This window comes from Ranitomeya variabilis, chromosome 3 (genome assembly GCF_051348905.1).
Source record: "Ranitomeya variabilis isolate aRanVar5 chromosome 3, aRanVar5.hap1, whole genome shotgun sequence".
NCBI classification, from domain to species: Eukaryota; Metazoa; Chordata; class Amphibia; order Anura; family Dendrobatidae; genus Ranitomeya; species Ranitomeya variabilis.
The window spans coordinates 544820595-544845882 of record NC_135234.1 but is presented as its reverse complement, the minus strand read 5'-3'; the positions used below and the strand labels follow the sequence as shown (position 1 = coordinate 544845882).

At 42.8% G+C, this 25288-nt stretch overlaps 1 protein-coding gene across 4 annotated transcripts in view; it reads left to right on the top strand.

Moving 5' to 3' along the window:
• Positions 1-25288, top strand: part of FARP1 (FERM, ARH/RhoGEF and pleckstrin domain protein 1) — a 287123-nt gene that overhangs the window by 209129 nt on the left and 52706 nt on the right. The window contains exons 11-13 of one of the 4 annotated variants that reach the window (XM_077297120.1): positions 12871-12939; positions 13218-13293; positions 15869-16106. In XM_077297120.1, the coding sequence (XP_077153235.1) occupies positions 12871-12939; positions 13218-13293; positions 15869-16106 (383 nt within the window). The remainder of the gene's footprint in view (positions 1-12870; positions 12940-13217; positions 13294-15868; positions 16107-25288) is intronic. The other 3 variants (XM_077297122.1, XM_077297123.1, XM_077297121.1) reach the window with 3 other exon arrangements.

Here is a 25288-nt window from a genome sequence, read left to right as displayed (position 1 = left end):
ATCTTGAAAGCAGTGGATGATGTCTCCTACATCATCCACACAGTGCCTGCACCTCTGCAGTGGAATCAGAGACTGGCAGCACAGTCATGTAATACGTAGGCTGTGGCTTTACTTGTACATCCCCAGCTCCCTGGCTGTTCAGTAGGGCAGAGTGACCATATTGAATATATCTGATACTGTACCACCCGAACTCCACCTTCACGTTGTGTCCTCGAGTATTGTGAAGTGTCTGTTCCCTTCATGACCTCCTTACACAATGTGCCACGTTATTTCAGGAAGCGTGGAGTTACTGTATGTACATGAATACTGTGGTGTAACTCTGACCATAACTCATCAAACACAGCAAATGTTTTATAACTGAAGAAGTGTTAAGACTTTTACACCTTATATTAACCTAAACGTGTTACAAATTACGTAGATTGTGCGTTATCACAGGTAATACAGCTTATGAGGGTCGATATGGTTAGGGCAGTCAAAAGTACACAATTCTACCTTTGGGATATATTTTTTTTCCAATATTTTTATTTTGCTTTCATTTTAGTAACATAACATGACTCATGTTTATAGGCATTGTTTGCCATTAAGTAACATATAACATATAATACAATATTTGATATTTGACATATAATCATTGTCTATAATGTTTTGTTATCAATATTCAATTTTAAGCGTTTCAAACGCTTTATAACGCTTTAAAGTTTTAATAGAAATACAATAAAAATAATATACTAAAATATAATAAACATTTTTAAGGTACATATGTTAGATTTGTATCTTTGAGGATAGAAGTTAGGGGTAGATATTGTCCCAGTGAGACCATTTATTTGTAAATTTGACTAGCTGGTTATTCGCTACGAAGGATATTTCATATGACCTATGGAGAGATAGTTTTTCTATTATATCTGAGAATGAAGGGGGAAGATGATGTTTCCAGTTAAAAGCTATGCTGTTTTTTACTACCAGTAGTATTTGTATGATCATATTTCTTTTATCCGGACTAAGGTCCTCAAGGCCTAGGGAGAGCAAAGTTATTTGGGGTGTTAAGTTTAGTGGTTTGCCATATATTTTGTCTATAAGGGTAGATATTTGTGACCAAAGAGGTTTTAGTTTTGGGCAGTGCCAAAACATGTGAAGGAGGTCGCCTTTAATGCCACATTTTCTCCAACATGTAGCAGATGCATCTTGGTTAATATGAGCTAATCTTGCTGGAGTATAGTACCAGCAAGTATTTACTTTGAAATGACATTCTTGAAGAGACATAGATAGTGTAGAATTATATGTGGAAGATAGAGTGTCCTCCCATTTTTCTCTGGTAAAGGTAGACTGCAATTCCCTTTCCCACTTGCACATATTGGGGTGTTTAGGCATTTCCCAATCATTAAAGCAGTCATAAATGTATTTGTGACTCCAGAAGATTCCGTGTTACTTATTAAGTTTAAGGATGCTTCGGGGGAATTTAGGAACCCTCTGGAGAAATTTCACGACCTGTTCTTTCAACATTATAAACTGTAAAAACATCGATGATGGGAGTCTAAGCTTGTTTTTTAGATTGCTGAATTTTATAAAAGAGCTACCGTCATAGATGTCTCCTATTTTCGTGATTCCTCTTTCCTCCCAAAGAGCTGGCAGTGTAACATTGTTAAATGTAGAAATAGTGGAGAAAGAATTTTAACCAAGATAGATTTCCTAGACGTTCCCTTTCTTGATCTAGATAGTTTTTCCCAAGCTTGTACAGTGGCTTGAAATATTGGATGGGCCATTGAATTAAGTTGATGGCCAGTTAGTGTTTTTATAATTAACCCCTTAACGACCGCCGATACGCCTTTTAACGGCGGCCGCTAAGGGTACTTAAACCACAGCGCCGTTAATTAACGGCGCTGTGGAAAAAGTGAATAGCGCCCCCCAGAGTCGGATTTTCTCTGGGGTCTCGGTTACAAGGGGTAGCCGAGACCCCAGAGAACATGATTCGGGGGGTTTTTACCAACCCCCGAGTTGCGATCGCCGGTAATTAACCGTTTACCGGCGGTCGCAAAAAAAAACAAAACGCGATTTCCCATTTAATTTCTCTGTCCTCCGATGTGATCGCACATCAGAGGACAGAGAAATGGGGTCCCCGATCGCCCCCCGATACTCACCTGTCTCCCAGGTGCTCCTCGTGGCTCCCGATGGGCGCCATCTTCTTCCGGCAAAAAATGGCGGGCGCAGTGTGCCCGCCGGCCGGCACTTTAGAGATCTTTGGGGTCTCGGCTGCCGGGGGTAGCCGAGACCCCAAAGAACATGATCGGGGTCGGTTTTTACCGACCCCTGTTTTGCGATCACCGGTAATTAACTGTTTACCGGCGACCGCAAAAAAAAAAAAAAAAGCGATGTGTAATTCTCTGTCCTCTGATGTGATCGCACATCAGAGGACAGAGAAATAGGGGGATTCGGGGACCCTATCATACTTACCGGTGTCCCTGGGTCCTCCTGTGTCCTCTTCTGGACGCCGGCTTCTTCCTTCTGTATGAAAATGGCGGGCGCATGCGCAGTGTGCCCGCCATGATCTGCCGGCCGGCAGCTAGAGGAGTTGGGGCTAAATTTAGGGTTAGGGTTAGGGTTGGGGCTAAATTTAGGGTTGGGGCTAAATTTAGGGTTAGGGCTGGGGCTAAATTTAGGGCTAGGGTTAGGGTTGGGGCTAAAGTTAGGGCTAGAGTTAGAGTTGGGGCTAAATTTAGGGTTAGGGTTGGAGCTAAAGTTAGGGTTAGGGTTGGGGCTAAAGTTAGGGCTAGGGTTGGGGCTAAAGTTCGGACTAGGGTTGCGGCTAAAGTTAGGGTTAGAGTTGCGATTAGGGTTTGGATTAGGGTTGGCATTAGGGTTACGTTTGGGATTAGGGTTAGGTTTGGGATTAGGGTTAAGGTTAGGGTTGGGATTAGGGGTGTATTGGGATTAGGGTTAGGTTTGAGGTTAGGGTTGAGATTAGGATTAGGGGTGTGTTGGATTTAGGGTTATGGTTGTTTTGGGGTTAGGGTTGCGTTTATCCTTAGGGTTGTGATTAGGATTATGGATCGGGTTGGCATTAGGGTTAGGGGTGTGTTGGGGTTAGGGTTGGAGTTAGATTTGGGGGGTTTCCACTGTTTAGGTACATCAGGGGGTCTCTAAACGCCACAGCCAATTTTGCGCTCAAAAAGTCAAATGGTGCTCCCTCCCTTCCGAGCTCTGCCGTGCGCCCAAACAGTGGTTTACCCCCACATATGGGGCATCAGCGTACTCGGGATAAATTGGACAACAACTTTTGGGGTCCAATTTCTCCTGTTACCTATGTGAAAATAAAAACTTGGGGGCTAAAAAATCTTTTTTGTGGGAAAAAAAATATTTTTTATTTTCACAACTCTGCATTATAAACTTCTGTGAAGCACTTGGACATTCAAAGTTCTCACCACACATCTAGATAAGTTCCTTGGGGGTTCTAGTTTCCAAAATGGGGTCACTTGTGGGGGGTTTCTACTGTTTAGGTACATCAGGGTCTCTGCAAACGCAACATAATGCCCGCAGACCATTCTATCAAAGTCTGCATTCCAAAATGGCGTTCCTTCCCTTCCGAGCTCTGTCATGCGCTCAAACAGTGGTCCCCCCACACATGGGGTATCAGTGTACTCAGGACAAATTGGACAACAACTTTTGGGGTCCAATTTCTCTTGTTACCCTTTTCAAAATAAAAATTTGGGGGCTTAAAAATCTTTTTTGTGGAAAAAAAATTTTATTTTTATTTTCACGACTCTGCATTATAAACTTCTGTGAAGCACTTGGGCATTCAAAGTTCTCACCACACATCTAGATAAGTTCCTTGGGGGGTCTAGTTTCCAAAATGGGGTCACTTGTGGGGGGTTTCTACTGTTTAGGTACATCGGGGGCTCTGCAAACGCAACATAACGCCCGCAGACCATTCTACCAAAGTCTGTATTCCAAAACGGCGCTTCTTCCCTTCCGAGCTCTGCCATGTGCCCAAACAGTGGTTTACCCCAACATATGGGGTATCAGCCTACTCAGCATAACTTGCACAATAAATTTTGGGGTCCAATTTCTCCTGTTACCCTTGTGAAAGCAAAAATTTGTGGGTGAAAAATCATTTTTGTGGAAAAAATATGATTTTTTTATTTTCATGGCTCTACATTATACACTTCTGTGAAGCAGTTGGGGGTTCATAGTGCTCATCACTAGGGTTGAGCGATACCGTCCGATACTTGAAAGTATCGGTATCGGAAAGTATCGGCCGATACCGGCAAAGTATCGGATCTAATCCGATACCGATACCCGATACCAATACAAGTGAATGGGACTCAAGTATCGGACGGTAAATCAGCCCTTTCTGTCCTTCTATATGGGGTTCTGGAGGGGGGGGGAGAGTGTGGGCGGTGCGTGGGCGGAGACTGCGTGTCTCTGTGCGGGCGGGGTCTGTGCGGGTCTGCCAGGGATCTCATTCTATGCGGCCGGCGCTGTATGCCCAGGCTTGATGCGGCGTGCCGGGGCTTGATGCGGCATGGGAGGGCTCTGCGGCGTGCTGGGGGGGTCTATGCGGCGTGAGGGGGTCTAAGCGGCGTGCTGGGGGGTCTATGCGGCGTGAGGGGCTCTCTGCGGCGTTCTGGGGCGTCTATGCGGCGTGCTGGGGGATCTATGCGGCGTGAGGGGCTCTCTGCGGCGTTCTGGGGCGTCTATGCGGCGTGCTGGGGGGTCTATGCGGCGTGCTGGGGGGTCTATGCGGCGTGCTGGGGGGTCTATGCGGCGTGCTGGGGGGTCTATGCGGCGTGCGGGGGTCTCAGCGGCGTGCGGGGGTCTCTGCGGCGTGCTGGGGGGTCTCTGCGGCGTGGGGGGGGTCTCTGCGGCGTGGGGGGGGTCTGCGGCGTGGGGGGGTCTCTGCGGCGTGCGGGGGTCTCAGTGCGGGCATCGTCCGATGGGACTACAAGTCCCATCGGGCTATGCCTGCTACACTGACAGTGATTGACACATTAGCCAATGATGGGACAGTAGTAGTCCCATCATCCGGCTAATGTGTTGAATGAAAAAAAAAAAAAAACTCCATACATACATTCTACATACATACATACATATAGACATACAGTACATTCATACATTACATACATGACATACATTACATTAAACATAGATTACATACTCACCATTACTTGTCATTTTGATCCCCGAAGCCAGTGTCATCTATAAAAAATGTGAAAAAAACAAACAACCAATATACTCCCTGTCCGCAGAAATCCACGAGTGTCCCACGACGATCTCCCGTGGAGAGCAGCAGCATCTCTAGGGGCTCAGAAACACAATGACGGGAGGAAGGATCCTTCCGCCACTGTATTTTTGGTGCGGTTTTTGATGCAGTTTTTGGTGCGGTTTTTGATGCAGGTTTTTGCATTTTTTTTCCCCATAGACTTGTATTAGCGACGGATCGCGACGAATGGCCACACGTCGCGTCCGTTCTGCAACGGATCCGTCGAGTTTTGGCGGACCGTCGGCACGAAAAAACGTTCAAGTGAACGTTTTTTTGTCCGTCGCGTCTGCCATTTTCTACTGCGCATGCGCAGCAGAAACTCTGCCCCCTCCTCCCCGCACTTCAGAATGGGCAGTGGATGCGTTGAAAAACTGCATCCGCTGCCCACGTCGTGTACAAATTTCACAACGTGCGTCGGTACGTCGGCTCGATGCATAGCGACGGACCCGTACTGACGCACGGGTGAAAGAGGCCTTTATGAGCGTTGAATTTAAAAAAAAAAAAAAAATGGAAAAAAACGGCGTGGGCTCCCGCGCAATTTTCTGCGCCAGAGGGGGAAAGCCGACGGCCGGGGGCCAATATTTGTAGCCTGCTATGAATATCAGCTCGCAGCTGTCTGCGTAGCCTTTACTGGCTATTAAAATAGGGGGACCCCCCAAAAAAATGACGTGGGGTCCCCCTATATTTTATAGCCAGAAAGGCTACGCAGACAGCTGCGGGCTGATATTCATAGCCTAGAGAGGGGCCATGGAGATTGGCCCCCCCGGCTACAAATACCAGTCCGCAGCCGCCCCGAAAATGGCGCATCCGTAAGATGCGCCAATTCCGGCACTTAGCCCCTCTCTTCCCACTCCCGTGTAGCGGTGGGATATGGGGTAATAAGGGGTTAATGTCACCTTGCTATCGTAAGGTGACATTAAGCCGGGTTAATAACGGAGAGGCGTCAATAAGACGCCTATCCGTTATTAATCCAATAGTAAGAAAAGGGTTAATAAAACACGCACACATTAGGAAAAAGTATTTTAATATTCTTCATTTCACCATACTTACCATACTTCAGCGCCTGCAAAAAACTTAAAATAATAAACCGCATACTACCTGTCCGCCGTAGTCCAATTAATAACGAGTGTCCCACGACGATCTCCCCTATAGAACAGTGACATCGGGTGACGTCACTGCTCTATAGGACCCTCAGTGACACACTGACAGGAGACAATGGCTCCTGCAGTGCATCACTGAGGTTACCTGAGTTCAAAGTGTCACTTTATATAATTGCTGCATGGGAAAATGTCTCATACAGCAATGCCATAAAGTGAGACTAGGGACTTTTTTTTTTACAGCGGCGGAGGAATACAGTGGCGGAGGAATACAGTGGCGGAAGGATACCTTCCTCCCGTCATTGTGTTTCTGAGCCCCTAGAGAGCGGTCGCATTATTTGATGCTGCTGCTCTCCACGGGAGATCGTCGTGGGACACTCGTGGATTTCTGCGGACAGGGAGTATATTGGTTGTTTGTTTTTTTCACATTTTTTATAGATGACACTGGCTTCGGGGATCAAAATGACAAGTAATGGTGAGTATGTAATCTATGTTTAATGTAATGTATGTCATGTATGTAATGTATGAATGTACTGTATGTCTATATGTATGTATGTATGTAGAATGTATGTATGGAGTATTTTTTTTTTTTTTCATTCAACACATTAGCCGGATGATGGGACTACTACTGTCCCTTCATTGGCTAATGTGTCAATCACTGTCAGTGTAGCAGGCATAGCCCGATGGGACTTGTAGTCCCATCGGACGATGCCCGCACTGAGACCCCCGCCACGCCGCAGAGACCCCCCCCCCACGCCGCAGAGACCCCCCCCCCACGCCGCAGAGACCCCCACCCACGCCGCAGAGACCCCCACACGCCGCAGAGACCCCCACACGCCGCATAGACCCCCCAGCACGCCGCATAGACCCCCCAGCACGCCGCATAGACGCCCCAGAACGCCGCAGAGAGCCCCTCACGCCGCATAGATCCCCCAGCACGCCGCATAGACGCCCCAGAACGCCGCAGAGAGCCCCTCACGCCGCATAGACCCCCTCACGCCGCATAGACCCCCCCAGCACGCCGCAGAGCCCTCCCACGCCGCATCAAGCCCCGGCACGCCGCATCAAGCCTGGGCATACAGCGCCGGCCGCATAGAATGAGATCCCTGGCAGGCCCGCACAGACCCCGCCCGCACAGAGACACGCAGTCTCCGCCCACGCACCGCCCACTTTACATTATAGTGATTTTAGCACTGTGGGGACTTCCGATTCCGATACCCGATACCACAAAAATATCGGATCTCGGTATCGGAATTCCGATACCGCAAGGATCGGCCGATACCCGATACTTGCGGTATCGGAATGCTCAACACTACTCATCACACATCTAGATAAGCTCTTTGGGGGGTCTAGTTTCCAAAATGGGGTCACTTGTGGGGGGTTTCTACTGTTTAGGTACATCAGGAGCTCTGCAAATGCAACATGACGCCCGCAGACCATCCCATCAAAGTCTGCATGCCAAGCGGCGCTCCTTTCCTTCTGAGCCCCGATGGGTGCCCAAACAGTGCCCCCACCCACATATGGCGTATCAGCGTACTCAGGACAAACTGGTCAACAGATTTTGGGGTCCAATGTCTCCTGTTACCCTTGAGAAAATAAAAAATTGCAGGCTAAAAAAATCATTTTTGAGGAAAAAAAAAAAGGATTTTTTATTTTCACGGCTCTACTTTATAAATTTCTGTGAAGCACTTGGGGGTTTAAAGTGCTCACCACACATCTAGATAAGTTCCTTAAGTGGTCTAGTTTCCAAAATGGGGTCACTTGTGGGGGGTTTCTACTGTTTAGGCACATCAGGGGCTCTCCAAACGCGACATGGTGTCCGATCTCAATTCCAGCCAATTCTACATTGAAAAAGTAAAACGGCACTCCTTCTCTTCCAAGCTCTGCGGTGCGCCCAAACAGTGGTTTACCCCCACATATGGGGTATCGACATACTCAGGAGAAATTGCACAACAACTTTTGTGGTCTAATTTCTCCTGTTACCCTTGTCAAAATAAAAATTGGGGGGCAAAAAGATCATTTTTGTAGATAAAATGCGATTTTTTATTTTCACGGCTCTACATTATAAACTTCTGAGAAGCACCTGGGGGTCTAAAGTGCTCACCACACATCTAGTTAAGTTACTTAAGGGGTCTAGTTTCCAAAATGGGGTCACTTGTGGGGGGTTTCCACTGTTTAGGCACATCAGGGGCTCTCTAAACGTAACATGGCATCCGATCTCAATTCCAGCCAATTCTGCATTGAAAAAGTCAAACGGCGCTCCTTCTCTTCCAAGCTCTGCGGTGCACCCAAACAGTGGTTTACCCCCACATATGGGGTATCGGCGTATTCAGGAGAAATTGCACAACAACATTTATGGTTAAATTTCTGTTTTTACACTTGTTAAAATAAAAAAAATTGGTTCTGAAGTAAAATGTTTGCAAAAAAAAGTTAAATGTTCATTTTTGCCTTCCACATTGTTTCAGTTCCTGTGAAGCATGTAAAGGGTTAATAAACTTCTTGAATGTGGTTTAGAGCATCTGGAGGGGTGCAGTTTTTAGAATGGTGTCACACTTGGTTATTTTCTATCATATAGACCCCTCAAAATGACTTCAAATGTGATTTGGTCCCTAAAAAAAAAAATGGTGTTGTAAAAATGAGAAATTGCTGGTCAACTTTTAACCCTTATAACTCCCTAACAAAAAAAAAGTTTTGTTTCCAAAATTGTGCTGATGTAAAGTAGACATGTGGAAAATGTTATTTATTAACTATTTTTTGTGACATATCTCTCTGATTTAAGGGCATAAAAATACAAAGTTTGAAAATTGCAAAATTTTAAATATTTTTGCCATATTTCTGTTTTTTTCATAAATAATCGCAAGTAATATCGAAGAAATGTTACCACTAACATGAAGTACAATATGTCATGAAAAAACAATCTCCGAATCAGCAGGATCCGTTGAAGCGTTCCAGAGTTATAACCTCATAAAATGACAGTGGTCAGAATTGTAAAAATTGGCCTGGTCATTAAGTACCAAATTGGCTCTGTCACTAAGGGGTTAAATCCTTGGGGCGTTTGTTTTTATTTAGAAAGGTTTCCATGTCTAGCCACGCTGGGGGTTTTGATGATGTTAGCCAGAATCTACTTTGTTTTATCAAGGATGTATAATAATGGGCAACTACACTGTGTTCCAAATTATTATGCACAAAGAGTGTAGGAGTGATAAGGTTAGAATTTTTTTGTTTGTCATTTAAACTCATCGATGGTGATGTGTGTCAGGGCTCTTTATATCACTGAAAGCAATTGCAGATACCTATACAAATTAGTTTGGTAGGTGTGTCCAAATAAAGGCAAGACTACTTGAGAAGGCTGTTCCACATTATTAAGCAGCCTACATTTTTTGCCAAAATGGGAAAGAAAAAGGATGTGTCGGCTGCTGAGAAGCAACAAATTGTGGAGTATTTAGGTCAAGGCATGACTACAATCAACATTGCCAAGACACTTCATTGTGATCATCGCACAATCAAGAAGTATGTAGCTGATTCCCAGCACACACACGTGTGCGTGCTGATAAGGAAAAATTGAGGACTCTTTCCAACAGGCAATTGCGTAAGGTTAAAAGAGCAGCTGCAAAAATGCCTTGCCATAGCAGCAGACAAATTTTTGAAGCTGCTGGTGCCTCCAACGTCCCCAGAACAACAAGATGCAGGGTCCTTCAGAGGTTTGCAGCTGTGCGTAAGCCATCCTGTCGACCACCTCTATCCACTGCACACAAGCAGAAACGGCTCCAGTGGGCCAAACGATACATGAAGACTGACTTCCAAACTGTTTTGTTCACCGATGAGTGCTGTGCAACGCTCGATGGTCTAGATGGATGGAATGGAGGATGGCTAGTTGATGGACACCCCATGAAAACACGGCTAAGGCGCCAACAAGGAGGAGGTGGAGTAATGTTTTGGGCTGAAATCATGGGGAGAGAGATTGTCGGCCCCTTTATGATCCCTGAAGGGGTAAAGATGAACTCCATAATCTATGTGGAGTTTCTAAAACAACACTTCCTGCCATGGTTCAAGAGGAAGAACGGTGCTTTCCGCAGCAAGATCATTTTCATACATGATAATGCACCGTCTCATGCTGCAAAAAACACATCTGCATCTCTGGCTGCTATGGGCATAAAAGAGGACAAACTTATGGTGTGGCCACCATCTTCCCCTGACCTCAACCCCATTGAGAACCTCTGGAGCATCATCAAAAGGAGTGTCTATGATGGCGGGAGGCAGTTCACATCTAAGCAACAGCTCTGAGAGGGTATTCTGTCCACATGCAAAACAATTGAAGCAGAAACCATCCAAAAACTGACAAATTCAATGGACGAGAGAGTTCAGAAGCTTCTTTCGAACAAGTGGTCCTATGTGCAAATGTAACATCACCTAGAATAAAGTTTTCACTTGAAAACTGTTTGATTTCATTTTGTAATAAGCTGATAATGCTTATAACTTCACAATTGACCATTTTTTTGTTCAAAATAATAAAAAAAAGGTTGAAAACTCTGCTGTGCATAATAATTTGGAACATGCATTTTGAGTTTTTATTTTTTTTTTAAATATACTGTTTTCATAGGCAGTTTGTTCCAAAACATTGCAATTATACTAGAATAGTAGATGACTGGAAAATAACAATGACTGCAATTCAGATAGGTAATTTAGAGAAAATATGAGGAAATATTATTTGCATAATAATTTGGAACACAGTGTATGTTGGGGATCCCCAAGCCCCCATATGCCCTCTTTTTATAAGTGATACTTCAGGATGTCCTGGGTTTTTTATTGTTCCAAATAAATTTGTAAATAGTGGTTTGGAGAGATGTGAGGTATGATACCGAAATAGGTAGAGGAATGGAACTCATAGTGTATAAAATCTTAGGTAGCGTAAAGATTTTTATTGTAAGGACTTTACCCCACCAGGAGAGGAATTTGTCTCCGAAGGCGTTAGTGTCGTTATTTATAGAATTAAGGAGTTAATATTATTTATTACTATGTTGTTTAGATTATTAGTGATCTTAATCCCTAGATAGGTAAGTTCTTTATTAGCCCAGTTAATGGGGGAGGAAGCCTTCATTTTTTTAATTTGCTCTTCATCTACGTTTAAAGGTAGGATTTTTTATTTTGTTGTGTTAATTTTGAATTGGGAGACAGTTGAGAAAGAATCCAACAACTTGTGAAGTTCTGTCATGGAGTTGAAAGGGACTGTTAGGGTGAGGATGATGTCATCAGCAAACATACTTATTTTGTATTGGCGAAGTGGGGTTTCCAATCCCTTGATTTTATTTTGTCTGACAATTTTTGCAAGGGGCTCCATGGCTAAAATAAAAAGAAGTGGGGATAAGGGGCATCCCTGTCTTGTACCATTTATTATAGCAAAGGAGGGAGATAAATGATTGTTAGCCACGATTTTTGCTCTAGGGTTGGAGTAGAGGGCCATAATTGTAGTAATAAAAGAATTATCAAACCCAAATTTGATCAGGGTTTGTCGTAGGAAGCCCCAATCCAGACGGTCAAAAGCTTTTTCTGCGTCTAAAGAGACAATCCGAGTGCTTTGTTTTGTTTGATTAGCTATTTTGATGGCGTTGATGATTTTCCTGGTACCAACTGAAGTGTGGCGACCCACGACAAACCCGATCTGGTCTTTATTTATTAAGGTGGGAAGTATCAGACTAAGCCTGTTGGCTAGAATTTTTGCGTATATTTTGATGTCACAATTGATTAGGGAGATGGGTCTAAAATTGGCAATGTCTTCAAGGTTGTCTTTGGGCTTGGGAATTAAAACAATAGATGCTTCAAGCATTTCGCTAGGGAAGGTACCCAAGGATGAGGCCATGTTAAATGATTGCAAGAGATGGGGGAGAGAGTTTTGTAAAAGGTTCTATAGTAATCGTTGCCAAAACTATCCGGTCCTGGGGATTTTGATGGCTTTAGTTGCTTAATACAATCCTCCATCTCCTCTAAATTAAAGGGAGCTGATAGGGTTGATTTGTCTTCGATAGTGATTTTTGGGAGGTTGATTGAAGAGAGGAATGAGGAGATGGCGTCTTGGTGGAGTTGGGAGGAGTTTTTTGGGGATTAATGTTATAAAGCTTTTCGTAGAATTTTGCAAATTCGTTTACTATGTCTTGCGAGTGGGATAATATTGTTCCTTTGGAGTCCTTTATTTTGTTAATTCTATTATAGAGCCTCCTTTTCTTTATGCGATTGCACATAAATTTAGTGGGTTTGTTTAATGATGTATACATTTTATATTTAGTGTTTTTGACTGCCGCTTCATAAAGGGAGAATAATAGTAGTTTTAGGTCTTGTGTCAATTTTGAGATCTCCGTCTGTAACTTAGAAGAAGGGGAGGGGAGTGCGATTTGTTCATTAATTTTATTTTTTAAGAGGGATTGGATTCTACCTTTGGGATATGTTAACAATACTCTCATAACTTGCATAAATGTATATATATATATATATATATATATATATATTATATATTTTTTTTTTTAGTGGTCGAACACAAAAGCAAGTTTTGGACTTTGTGAAGGAAGGAGGTCACAAAAAAGTACAGTTTGAAAGGTAAGGGAATTTCCAATTAAATAATCATTATGATCAGTTTAAGGAGTTTTCAAAACATTATACATTATAATTGCTACCTGGGGATCAAAACAGTGTAGCGATAGTCCTGTTATACCAGTATGCTGCTGGCATTGTATAGTGGGGTGCGCATGTTTGTAGCGCTCTTGTTAATATTTTGTTTGAATATATCACAATATGTTGTCACCCTTTGCCAGCCGATGAGTTCTGACATGTCGGCATTTGCTGTGTTTTAACTTTCTCATGTATTTTTCTTCTAGGAAGCACAGCAAGCTTTGCTCCATAAGAAGTTTATCTACCCCCTCATCTGAGCAAATTTTTGAGGTGCCAAAACAAGTTAGTAATGCCTGGATGTGGTTTTCTTACAACACCTTTAAGAGCCAGAGGTCATAAAAATAGTTTCCAAATATAATTTAATGAAACTGGTATAAATTAATATGATATATTGCTCCTTTTGTCTCAGATCCAATGCTGGTACATAAATCGGAGAAGCTCCAGTTCCACACTCTTTCCAGGGCTTATTCCCCCTCTCTGTGTGTATGTAATGAAAGGTGCTGTCTGGCACATATCAATAGCTAAGCCAGCCCCTTCTTCAAAACTTGAGCAAACAGAGTGGAATGGAAACTCGGTGATGTTGGAATGCAAAATGGAGTTTCCTAGACCGTCGGACCAGTACAGAAATAACCTTTTTTTATCCCTGGACAACCGCTTTAAAGCTTTAGTTTTCCTATATGTTTTTTTTTTTTAATAAAAGCAAATTGTTTAGAAGTGATTTAGTTGTGTTCAATGAGATACAATTTGAATTTAATCACCACTATGTGTAACAATCTAAGGGAATGTTTCCAGTCAGTCAAAGTCCGGTCAGTAAAAGCTGCGGATTGGACATTGCGTACAGCCGCAGCGTCCAATCCGCAGCATCCAGATGTTACAGCATAGTAGAGGGGATTTTATGAAATCCCATCTCCACTATGCGTGCACGACGCCTCCGGCTCCCCTGCATATATGCACATGCGGCGCATCTCTCCAGACTGCAGCACGTCAATTTATCTTGCGGAGATGCTCAGTCTCTGCAAGATAAATATCACAGTACAATGTATAGGATGCGGTGATTCCGCATGGTTCAATGAACACATGCGAAATCACCGCGAGTACAAAAGTCGGCAACTCTTTCGACGGAGCGGACATGTGTTGCGTCCAAAGCGCTGCCGGTTTGTGCCCGTGGAAACATACCCTAAAGGGAAATTCAACTTACTATCTGAAAATCCCTTGAGTCCTTAGAGAGAACAGTTACATTATTCTTAAAGCGAACCTATCACCAGGTTTGACCTATATGAGATACGGCGACCATGTTTCAGGCCTGATATATAACATTCTATAATGCTGTATAAATATAAGCCCCCAACCCAACCTGCAAGAAAAGAAAAAGCCCTTTTTACTATACTCACCTGCGGGGCAGTGCAGTCTGTGGCGTGTCGCTGGTCTTGGTCCGGCGCCTCTCTTCTTCTTGCAATGCCGTCCTCCTTGCTTCATGTGGAAGACGTGTCCCTACATCATCCACACAGTCTCCCTACCATCGCGCTCCGGCGCAGTCGTAAAGTACTGCAGTGCGCAGGCATCGGGGTTCTTTGACCTTCACAAGAAAAAAGGAGGCGCCGGACCAAGACCAGACACACCCCTCGTACCGGACCGGCGCACAGGTGAGTATAATAAAAAGCTTTTTCTTGTCTTGCACGTCAGGTTGGGGGCTTATTTTCAGCATTATAGAATGCCGTATATCAGACCTGAAAGGTGGTAGCCATATCTCATATCGGTCAAACTCAGTGATCGGTTCCCTTTAAAAAAAAAATCTAGTATTGTGTTAGTAAGCTACTCCTTGCAGTTATATAGCTTGTAAATATGCTTTTTAGGTGATTGACAGTTTTACAATCTCTTAAGTTATTGGCAATTGACAATTATGCAGTCAAAATGAAATGTTTGTTGCATCCCCACCAGTGGCAGGTACAGACATAAAATGGCCCCTGAGTGAGAACAGTAAAGTATATGGGACCTTTGCAATCCAATGACTCATGATAATGCAGAATTCCACTTGCTTTGGAGGTAGAAGTGCGCCCCCTCATCTTTGGGTCACTGTGTGGCTGCCCAGGTTCCACCTCTGAGCCCCACAACATTTTAACATAGTGACGCAGCTTAAAAAAACAGATGCTTAAAAAAAGCATGGTTTAACCACAATGTGTGGCGTCATCTCTAGTGATTGGAAACATTGTTTTATTATAAAAGACTGAAAACAATATCTGACCTAGTCCAGCTCACACCTTTAGTTAAAATGTATCAGTCTTTTTAGGGAATAAATATAATTGAAGCAATAACCCACAACTAACAATTAATGAATAGTTGGTTCTAATTAGAGATGAGCGAATTTGATTGGGTCAGGGCTTATTCGGTAAGCTATAGTGCTTACCAAATAAGCTGCAGAGGGAACGCGACTTCCTGGATCGCTCCGGCTAATCAGCTGTTCGGCTCCGCAACTGTGTGTGTTGCGGCTGTGTCACAGTCACGACACATACATGGAGAGCCTGTTTGTTGGGCTGATCAGCTGCGGAGCCGAACAGCTGATCGGCCGATGCAGACTAGGAAGCCGGGTTCCCTCTGCAGCTTATTCGGTAAGCGCTATAACTTGCCGAATAAGCCCTGACCCAGTCAAATTCGTTCATCTCTAGTTCTAACCTCTTACTGCAAGCCCATTCTTATTACATTCTAGCCTTACAGAAGCAGTGGCGGTTTAGCCTCCGCAGTGGAGATAGTTGTATCAAGCACTTTTGCTTACTACTGCCGAAAGACTTAGCTTCTTTATTATTCATTTATCGTTGTAACTGAAAGTAAAAGTGTATTATTTTATGTTTGTGTTTTACAGCAGAGCCCTAAGATAACTCTTATACAGAGTTCTCAACCAGATGAGATACAAACCTTATCGCCTTGCAAAGAAGACAAGTTAGTAACAGAGGTGCTAATACAACATAAAAGTCTATCTCCCAATAAAGTACCTTTGGAGAGGAGAACAAAAGAAGGAACACATCTGACAATGGATGGAGAAGAAGCAGCCAAAGACCATATACAGCAGAACATGAAGAACGCACACCAGCCAAGCACAGGTCCAGCATCCCGGGCTGCTCATGGCAGCAGTAACTCAATTCCCTACATTGACTGCAGTGATGTAGATAGCGAATATGATATTCACAGAGCACTTTTACTACGCTCGCAGTCCCAAACAAATGACAAGGATGAGGGTGGTTTTCTTTGTAATGGAAGCTATAGGACAGATGAATATCCTAAACATTCCAAATTGAAGCAACAAATGTCCTCTGTTCGGTCTTCTTCTAATATTATAGAAGAATATCTTGATGATGACTCGGCTAGCATGTCTTTTCATGCTAGCCACAGTCCTAAAATGCCCAGACACAGCTCTTTAATAGATGAAATGTTTAGTGGCCCAGATATCCGTAGTCCTTTTGCTAGTCCATTGTCATCTGGTAGCAAAGGATCAAGTCCTAATATGAGTTTTAACAGGAGTGGATCTCCAAGATATGTTGGATCTCCAGAAAATGGATACAATAATAATGAGCGCAGAGTTCCAGACAATGGTATCGGCAGCTGTGACTATGATTATGCGCAGTACGACATACCATTAGATAGACCACATATTCAGAGACTAAAGAGTGGCCACCGCAACCACTCTGATACTGATCCTTTTATTTTAAGTCAGATGGCCTCAACACCCTTAACAGACAGTAGAGCTGAAGAACAGAGGTTAGACCATCTCTCCAAAATGGCTGCATTGGAAGCTAAAATGATGTCAAATGGGGTTTTCGAGAGTAGGCAGTCTAAATACAGCCCAGTCTTGCGTTCCTCTGTAAAAGTAGATGAGCACTTGAGTGGTGTAGCCATGGCTGATGGCTCTACTAGTAGTGGAAGTGAATCAAGTGATACAGATTCAGATATTGGCGACTCTTTTAGTCACCCCCTTGTCTATGGGAACCCATTAGTGTTAAATTCGTCACCGATGCCTAGAAATAACTACTCGTTTGGTAGCCTTCAACTAGAAGAGTATGCCGAGGAAGTCAATGATGAGGACACTGTCCTAAGTTTTAGTGATGAAGATGGCGCCCATGTTTTCAGCTGCTAGGTAGTTAGGATTAAAGTGGGATATGTAGTTCAGTAAAAACCTGCATGTGATACAGTTGACTTCTACTATGGTAAAGCTTTTTAGACATAGTTTGCACTTTATGTTTGTGTTTGTACGAGTTAGTTTTTGGAGTATTAGCCAGTGTGTATTTTAATAATATAGTAATTTTTATATATGGTATATTTTGTCATGTATGAAGTACATGTTTAGTGATGTTTAGTCTTTTACATAGACTAGAAAAGTTTGTAATGGACTCTATGGAGTAACATATGGTGTTGAGCTACAATTGCACTAATTAATTCATGATGCAGCCTTTTTACAATTTGACGCTCCACACCTTGTAGTAGTAGTAGGGTTTTTTTTTTTAAGAAAACCAGTGTAATAATGTTTACCAAGCCTTAGTGTACAATAAGCCATAAATTACTATTAGTGTTGTATGTGTTCAACAGTGAATATACCTACTTGTTTGCAGTGCCTATTAAACTCTGTTGAGTTTCACACATGGCCATGATAAGCTCTAGACATTTTTTAAATTTTTATTAGATTATTTTTTTCTCCTTCTATAAAAAAAAAATGTAAAAACATTTTGTTCTTTTAGATCAAGGAAATAAATGTGTTCTGAGAACTTGATATTTAGTCACAGATAATTTAGAGATAGACAGAGGATTCAACAAGTATTTTAATTATCTCTGCTCTTTTGTGGTAAATTTAGGCTCTAGGAAAAATAAACTGCTAAACGTTTTTAGATAATTACAAGGCCAAAATATTTCTAGTGGGGGCCGGTTGTGCGTAAGAAAGTCTAAGTTATTTGGCTTGTTAATTATGGCATTTACACACAGACAGCATTGAAAGAATCATCATGTGCGATTTCTTCATTAAATATAATATGGGTTGGGTATAGCTGTGTGGCCCACAGTCAGAGATTAAGAGAAGTTCCCACTAGATGCACTTTAAACATTTTTTAATCTTGCATCCAATGCTCTTGTCAGATGTTAAATATTCTACAATATAAAATATATATTCAACCATTAAACAAATCATATTTGCAATAAGTGCTATCTCTCTTCTAAACAAGAAACATTTTCAAATTTTCTGTAATCACTGTTCACATCAGACCACAGTAGGGATGACTCTCCACACTAAAAAGGACAGGAAAAACAAAAAGGTCAAAAAGCCCACCCACACACACTCTCCAGTGTTTCTATTGTCCCTATAGGGCATAAGGAGGAAATCCTTTGGTGCTCTGTGGCCGGCGGCAGAGCCTGTTATATACCTGAAATTCAGGTGTGGCAGTGGAGGACAATCGCTGCACTTTCCTCCTCGCTTGCTGCTCCTGTCTCCTTCGGCCTCAGGACCGTTCCATTCATCCTTTGCCTTTGTTTAATGTAAAAGGGCTGCAGGCTGGTGGCCTCCCTGAGCTCCCCAGCCTTATACCTCCTCAATGTGCAGGTCCACATGATTACCCAAAGTGACGTCAGACACTAGGCTCTCCTATACAGCCTCACTTTCTGTTGCGTTCCAGGAGGGAACGCATTGTCATTTTCGGCGTAACAGCCAAATCTCATGGAAGGAAGTCAGTGAACAGGCTCTCCGCTAGTGATTGCAAGGCATCCTCCCTAGTTTTCACCTTCAGACCAGAGGGAGGAGTCTTATCCAGTGGGATGAGGTCACTCTGGGTCCAGTCACTTGGATATAAGTCCCGCGACAGAAGACACTTAGGTAGGACCTATTCTTTTGGCTTATGGAGGGTTTATGTTCTTCCTGCTGCATATCTGCCCAGCCCAGCGCTAACCCAGTCAAGTAAGTTTCCTGGCATAGGTAGATCTTTTTCTTTGGGCAGGATGTATTTAGCTTTATCGTCTTCCTTCACCCTTCTCTTTCAGGGGGATAAGGACCCTGCACCAAAAAGTAAAGTTAAAGTGGCAATCCGTAAATGTGCAGTTTCTGCTAGGAAGCATTCATCCTCCTATAGGAAACCACTATACCAGAGATGCACACACAAGCTTGTTAAAGAGGAATAGCTTGGGGATGGTTCCCCAAGAGATTCAACCTTCCCTGGCCTCCTTTTCAAAATCAGCATCCCGGACTTCTTTGGGGGCTAAGAAGAGAAAAATTAGAAGAGGAGTCAAACTCATTTTCTCAGGGAGATCGTATATTACCGAAGAATTGCTGGAAGAGGGACAATTAACCTCGAACCCGGACTTGGCCCTTGAGAACAAGGAATATTATTTCTCATTCGAAGATATGGAGGAGTGCCTTACAACAGTTAGGAATACTATGGAAGTAGAAGAAGCAAAGACCACTCGAGTACGAAATGTTTCGGGGCTCAGTTAAAAAAAAGAAGATGGTGTTTACTAAAAACGAAAATGTTCAAAGTCTGATCTTGGATGAGTGGGAATTCCTTGAGAAATGAAAGGGTATTACTGGCTTACTAAAAGACAGATTCCCGTTGGAACAGGTGATATCCAGGTGTTGGTCCGGATTCCAAAAGTGACTAAAAAGACAACCTTGCCGTTTGAAGATCATTCTCAGAACAAAGACCCGTTGGCCGGAAATTGGACAGCCTGTTGAGGAAATCCTGGGAATATCTGTCAAACTCTGTGAGGTGAGCATTCTGGCTGAAATTGTGGAATGGAGATATGGTTTCCAAAGTTAAGCTTTGTTCTATTTCCTTTCAGGAGCATATATATTTTGCCCCTGCGGTAAATGATTTATTAGAAAAGACCTACGATAAGAAGAAATCTTTGCCTGAACTGAAAAACTCCACATGGAAATCTTTTTGTCCCCCACAGAACCAGCCCCTTCAATACAAAAGGAAGGGAAAATCGACATGATGGAGTTACCCCAAAGGGGGACGAGGCAGAAACATCTTTCTCAGAATCAGCAACAGGATAAACAATGACACCAAAACAGTTGGGGGCCGGATCTCAGGATTCTTCCCCCAGTGGCAGACGATTTGTTCAAATCAGTAGATCTTGAAATCCATCAGAGAAGGAATAAGAATAAAGTTCTTCCCCTATCCCCCCGCAGAGCCTGTAAGTAACTCACCTTTTTTTCCCATGAACTCTGAAACGCTCTGATGTCCAGTCTCCGGGATTTGCGCTCTTTGGAAGTAATCTCTCCAGTTCCAGAGATAGAAAGAGGCACAGGTCATTATTCTCAGCTATTCCTTGTAAGAAAACCAAACAGAGTTTACAGAATGATCATAAACCTAAAGTCTCTGAACCAATACATCACATACAGAAAGTTCAAGATAAAGTCTAAAAAATCTAACCCCCACTGATAGGGGAGAACTTAGGCGTGGCAACCATCGACTTACGAAACACCTATTATCATGTTCCATACAGCCTACCAGAAATTCTTAAGATTAGCGGTTACCCAAGGAAGGCAGATATTACACTTCCACTTCAATTTTCTGAATATCATCAGCACCTCGAGTGTTTATAAAGATAATGGCGTAAGTAGTAGCATTGATATGAAATAAAGAACAAGTTTTTTGTTTTGTTTTATCTTTTTTTTTTTTTAACAAGAACCTGCTGACTTGGCGCCTCAGCTTCTCTGCATTTTTATATCATACTAACACTGCCTCCATTTAACCAATATCCACAATAGACCCAGATAAACTAACCTGGAAAACAACCTTACTGGTAGCAATTACATCAGCCAGGAGAGTCGGTGGACTTCGAGTCCTCTCGATCAGGGAACCTTCATATAGGGTACCTTTATCGAGAGGGCTCAAAGTTAATTATTTTCCTCTGGATCCATCTTTTTTTGTCCAAAGCGGCCTTGGAGTTCCACAGGTCTCGGGAAATTACTCTTCCTTCCTTTTACCAAAATCCAGCAAATGATAGAGAATAGGTGTTTCCTTCCTTAGGTGTATGAAGAAGGGTCTTTCACTACCTTCAACGATTGGAATCTTGGAGGAAGCATCAAAATCTTTGTTCAGCTCTATGATCAAAATAAAGCGAAGACGACGTCAGAGAGTACCATTGCCAACTGGTTTTAAGAATAATTTGTGAAGCATATGGAAACCAGAATCTTTTGCCCCCAAAAAATTTACAACTCACTCTACTAGGGCTGTATTTGTCTCCTAGGCTTAAAGGGCAAGCGCTTCCATGGAGCAGATCTGCAGAGGCGCTTCCTGGTCCTCAGTCCATACCTTCTCTAAACATTATAGACTAGACTTGATGTCCATTAGAGATTCGGCCTTTCGGAGAAAAGTTGTCCAGGCTATTGTCCCTCCCTGACATTATTCGTTGGTATTACTCCTGTGGTGCTGTCGTGGAAGATGATTAGTGAAAATAGAATTACTGGTAATTCAGTTTCTAAGAACCCTCCACGACAGCCCAGGTAATTCCAACCTTTCTGGATTTTTTTGTATTACTTTAGTCCAGCGGTAAATATTTAAAGTATTCATTCCTTGGTGGTCCTTTAGAAAAACACTGGAGAAAGGAGGTGGGAGGGGCTATTTGACCTCTTTTGTTTCCTGTCCTTGTTGGGGAGTCATCCTCCTGTGGTGCTGTCGTGGAGGGTTTTTAGAAACTGAATTACCGTACCAGTAAATCTAATTTTATGTTCTCCGACCTGGAGACATCTATTGCCTTTTAGGTTTTTGATGATGATTATTAGGTAGTGTGTTAGTGATCATGGGAATGAAGTGCCAAACTACTTACTCGGGCAGTTGATTAAAGATATATGCTTTCATATGTTGCACCTATTGCAACATTTAATCATTTATTTTTGTGCACTTGCATACCTAATTAGAAAGACTTTCTAAAAAATGGTCCTCAATAAAAGTCTTTTAAAATAAATCTCTCATGAAATTAATGAGATTTTTCAATTGTAGACAATTTTCCCTCACCAAACCTTGGAAGGTGTTTAAGAGTGTTCTAATAATGAGCAATGCAGAACGGCAGACTCCAGACCCCAGTTCTCTGAACAAACTAGGCCCTTCATATCAAGAGAACAGAAGTCCTGTGCACATTTGTCTATTATTAGAATGCTCCTTGTTCTACATTTTTACAGTGGTGAGATCACTATATATATATCTGTATGGTTATTGGGTTATTGGCCACATATCTTTTTTTATATTTCATATTGAGATGTAAAGCTCATTACCACTCAAGGATCAAATTTATGAATTAATAGCCATTGTTACATATGAAACTCCCAACTTCCAGTATCTGAGCTCATTTTCAAGAAACTGTAGTGGTAGTGGCACACAAAAAAACTAAAAATAGGTCAGATCCTCCTAACAGCAGACATCATTTAAAGGAAATCCATCAGCAGATTTTTGCTATTTTATCTGAAGGCATCATGAGATGGGGGGTTGAGACACTGATTTCAGCAATGTGTCACTTATTAGGTTGTGTACTGTTCCAATACAATCAGTGTTTTATCAGGAGGAGATTATCACAGCCAACCTTGCAGTCTTGCGTGCCTCCTGGTCCAACCACTCTCCCAGCGCTAATTAGCAGCTTACTGTCAACAGTCAATGTACATAGGAAGCTACTAATCAGTATTGTGGGCGGGTTAAGTTTTCTGAGCACCGTTACATTTACAGTAGAGAAAATTCTGATTGTATCACAACTTTTGAACCCAGTAAAATAAGTTATATATCTCTGGAATCAGAATCTCTGTCCCTACATTATGCTGCTCTCAGATGAGGGAGCAAAAACCTTGTTATGGAATTCCCTTTGCAGAAAACATAAGCCAATTCTTAGCTGATCAAAAAATACCAATGTGTTAAGAACTACCTGGAATAGAATACAGCTTTTTTAAGCTAGCCTATTTAATTGTTTAAAGGGACCCTGACTTTAGATTCATACTGCCCGAACCACAGTCAACATAAGACACTGGCTGCAATGTTTCAGAGAAAACAAACTTAAGAAAGTCATTCAGGACTAGCACGAGCCCGGTCTTGCACGACTTCTACCTGCAGCACTCTACTTGACTGGTCTCTCGCTATGTGTGTATCAAGAGAGAGTAGACCTGGAATCTTAGAGGAGTGTGTTGGGGAGAAGCCAACAGTAATCAACAAAGGCCTAGTCTTTGAAGGCGCGTAGTCCTTGGCCAACTTTTCAAAGTATGTTCTTACCAAATTTGCCAGTGTTAAAGGGAACCTGTCACCACGTTTTTGGAAGATGGGATAAAAATAGCGTTAAATAGGGGCAGAGGTGGGCATTACATTAGTGTGTTTGTTATGCGTTTATTACCCACCTAAGTTGCCGAAATACCTTTGCAAAGTCTCCGTTTTCGCCTGTCAATCAGGCTGGTCTGGTCAAAAGGGCGTCTTGTCTTCCCCCAGATTTTGCGTAGTTTTCCGTTGGTGGCGTAGTGGTGTGCGCATGCCCAAGGTCCCGAATCCTCTGCCAGGGGATTTAAAAGAGCGCGCTGTTCGTTTTCATTGGTGATCGGTGGGCGCGGCCATCTTCCTTTGGCCGCGCGTGCGCAGAAGCGGCGCTCTGCTGGCCGCGGCTTCAGGAAAATGGCCGCGGGATGCCGCGCGTGCGCAGATGGATATCGCGGCGGCCATTTTCCTGAAGCCGCGGCCAGCAGAGCGCCGCTTCTGCGCACGCGCGGCCAAAGGAAGATGGCCGCGCCCACCGATCACCAATGAAAACGAACAGCGCGCTCTTTTAAATCCCCTGGCAGAGGATTCGGGAACTTGGGCATGCGCACACCACTACGCCACCAACGGAAAACTACGCAAAATCTGGGGGAAGACAAGACGCCCTTTTGACCAGACCAGCCTGATTGACAGGTGAAAACGGAGACTTTGCAAAGGTATTTCGGCAACTTAGGTGGGTAATAAACGCATAACAAACACACTAATGTAACGCCCACCTCTGCCCCTATTTAACGCTATTTTTATCCCATCTTCCAAAAACGTGGTGACAGGTTCCCTTTAAGTAAAACAAAAATGGCTGCAGTAATGCCAGCAGTATGTGATTCATGCTGCCTGTGGTTTGGGCAGGTCCCCTTTAAAATCATAAGACCAAACAGTATATCCGTATACAAAGTACAGTTAATATTTTTGCAGTAATGATCTGGCCGTGTACTTTTATGCTTGTTTTGTTGCTATCTTTTATACAGACTATACAATATATTGCTATCTTCATTAGACCTCCTGTTGTTCAATCCCCTAAATAAAAAAAAATGATCAAATCCATCAGTCTTAAGAGACACAGCAGATGGCTGTCCTCGGCTCACATGGATTTCTATTAGTTCTAATCTTCACAGCTAGTTGTTTGGGGTCTGTCACTTCAACAAGTAAAGTCTGTAGTTATAGGTAGTATAAAAATACCTTTAAGCCTAGGGTTTAGAATGTTAGAACCTTTGGCCTTCAGAAATCGATCATCTATAATATTCCAATTTACTAGAAGTAGGTTTTTGCCATTTCTCAAGGCCCATGAAGAATGTATAGTGAATTTAGGATGAATAAGTGAGAATCAGAATTGAGAGTGCTCAATAGTTAATATCTTCTAGGTAGCCAAGTATGCGTTAAGCATTTTAATGTTATTGGTTGCCTGTGCACTATCAGGCGCTGTTATTCTTTTTTAGATGTGTGTCATTGCTACATTTCAGGCCTACATTTATGTTTCTTGGATCAAGATGAAACTTCTCTTTTGGACTTTTTATGTATTAGAGAATTAGACATTGGCAATTTTATCTCATTAGAGGCCGTCCACTTCCATCACTGTGCTCAGGACGTCTATGCCCGTCTGGCGTTACCAACTCCTAAAGCTTTTGCGGTTATATGTTACGTCATGTTTGTTACAAAATAACACCCAGAACTCACAAACGTAACAATACGAGTCCTCCTTTCTTCTTCTATATGCTTCCTGTGGTTACTTGTCTACTAAATATATTTTATCTTTAATGCAGAGAAATCTGCAGATGCCACTAACCTGAAACACACAAGGTGGGGTTATGTGCCCGGGTTTCGTTGCCTGTTTGTTCCACTTTCTAAACCACCTCTTATGACACTAATTTTCTGATACTCTACTACTCTGGGAAAGACATGCTCATTTTTGTCATTTGTTAACAACTGTTAAGAAAGAAATGTGCTTATGTTGCATTGTAATTATTGCTTTTGTCAGCATGTATCCTAATATGTGGAAGGGGGCTTCTGTCTTCATCTTCCAGCAT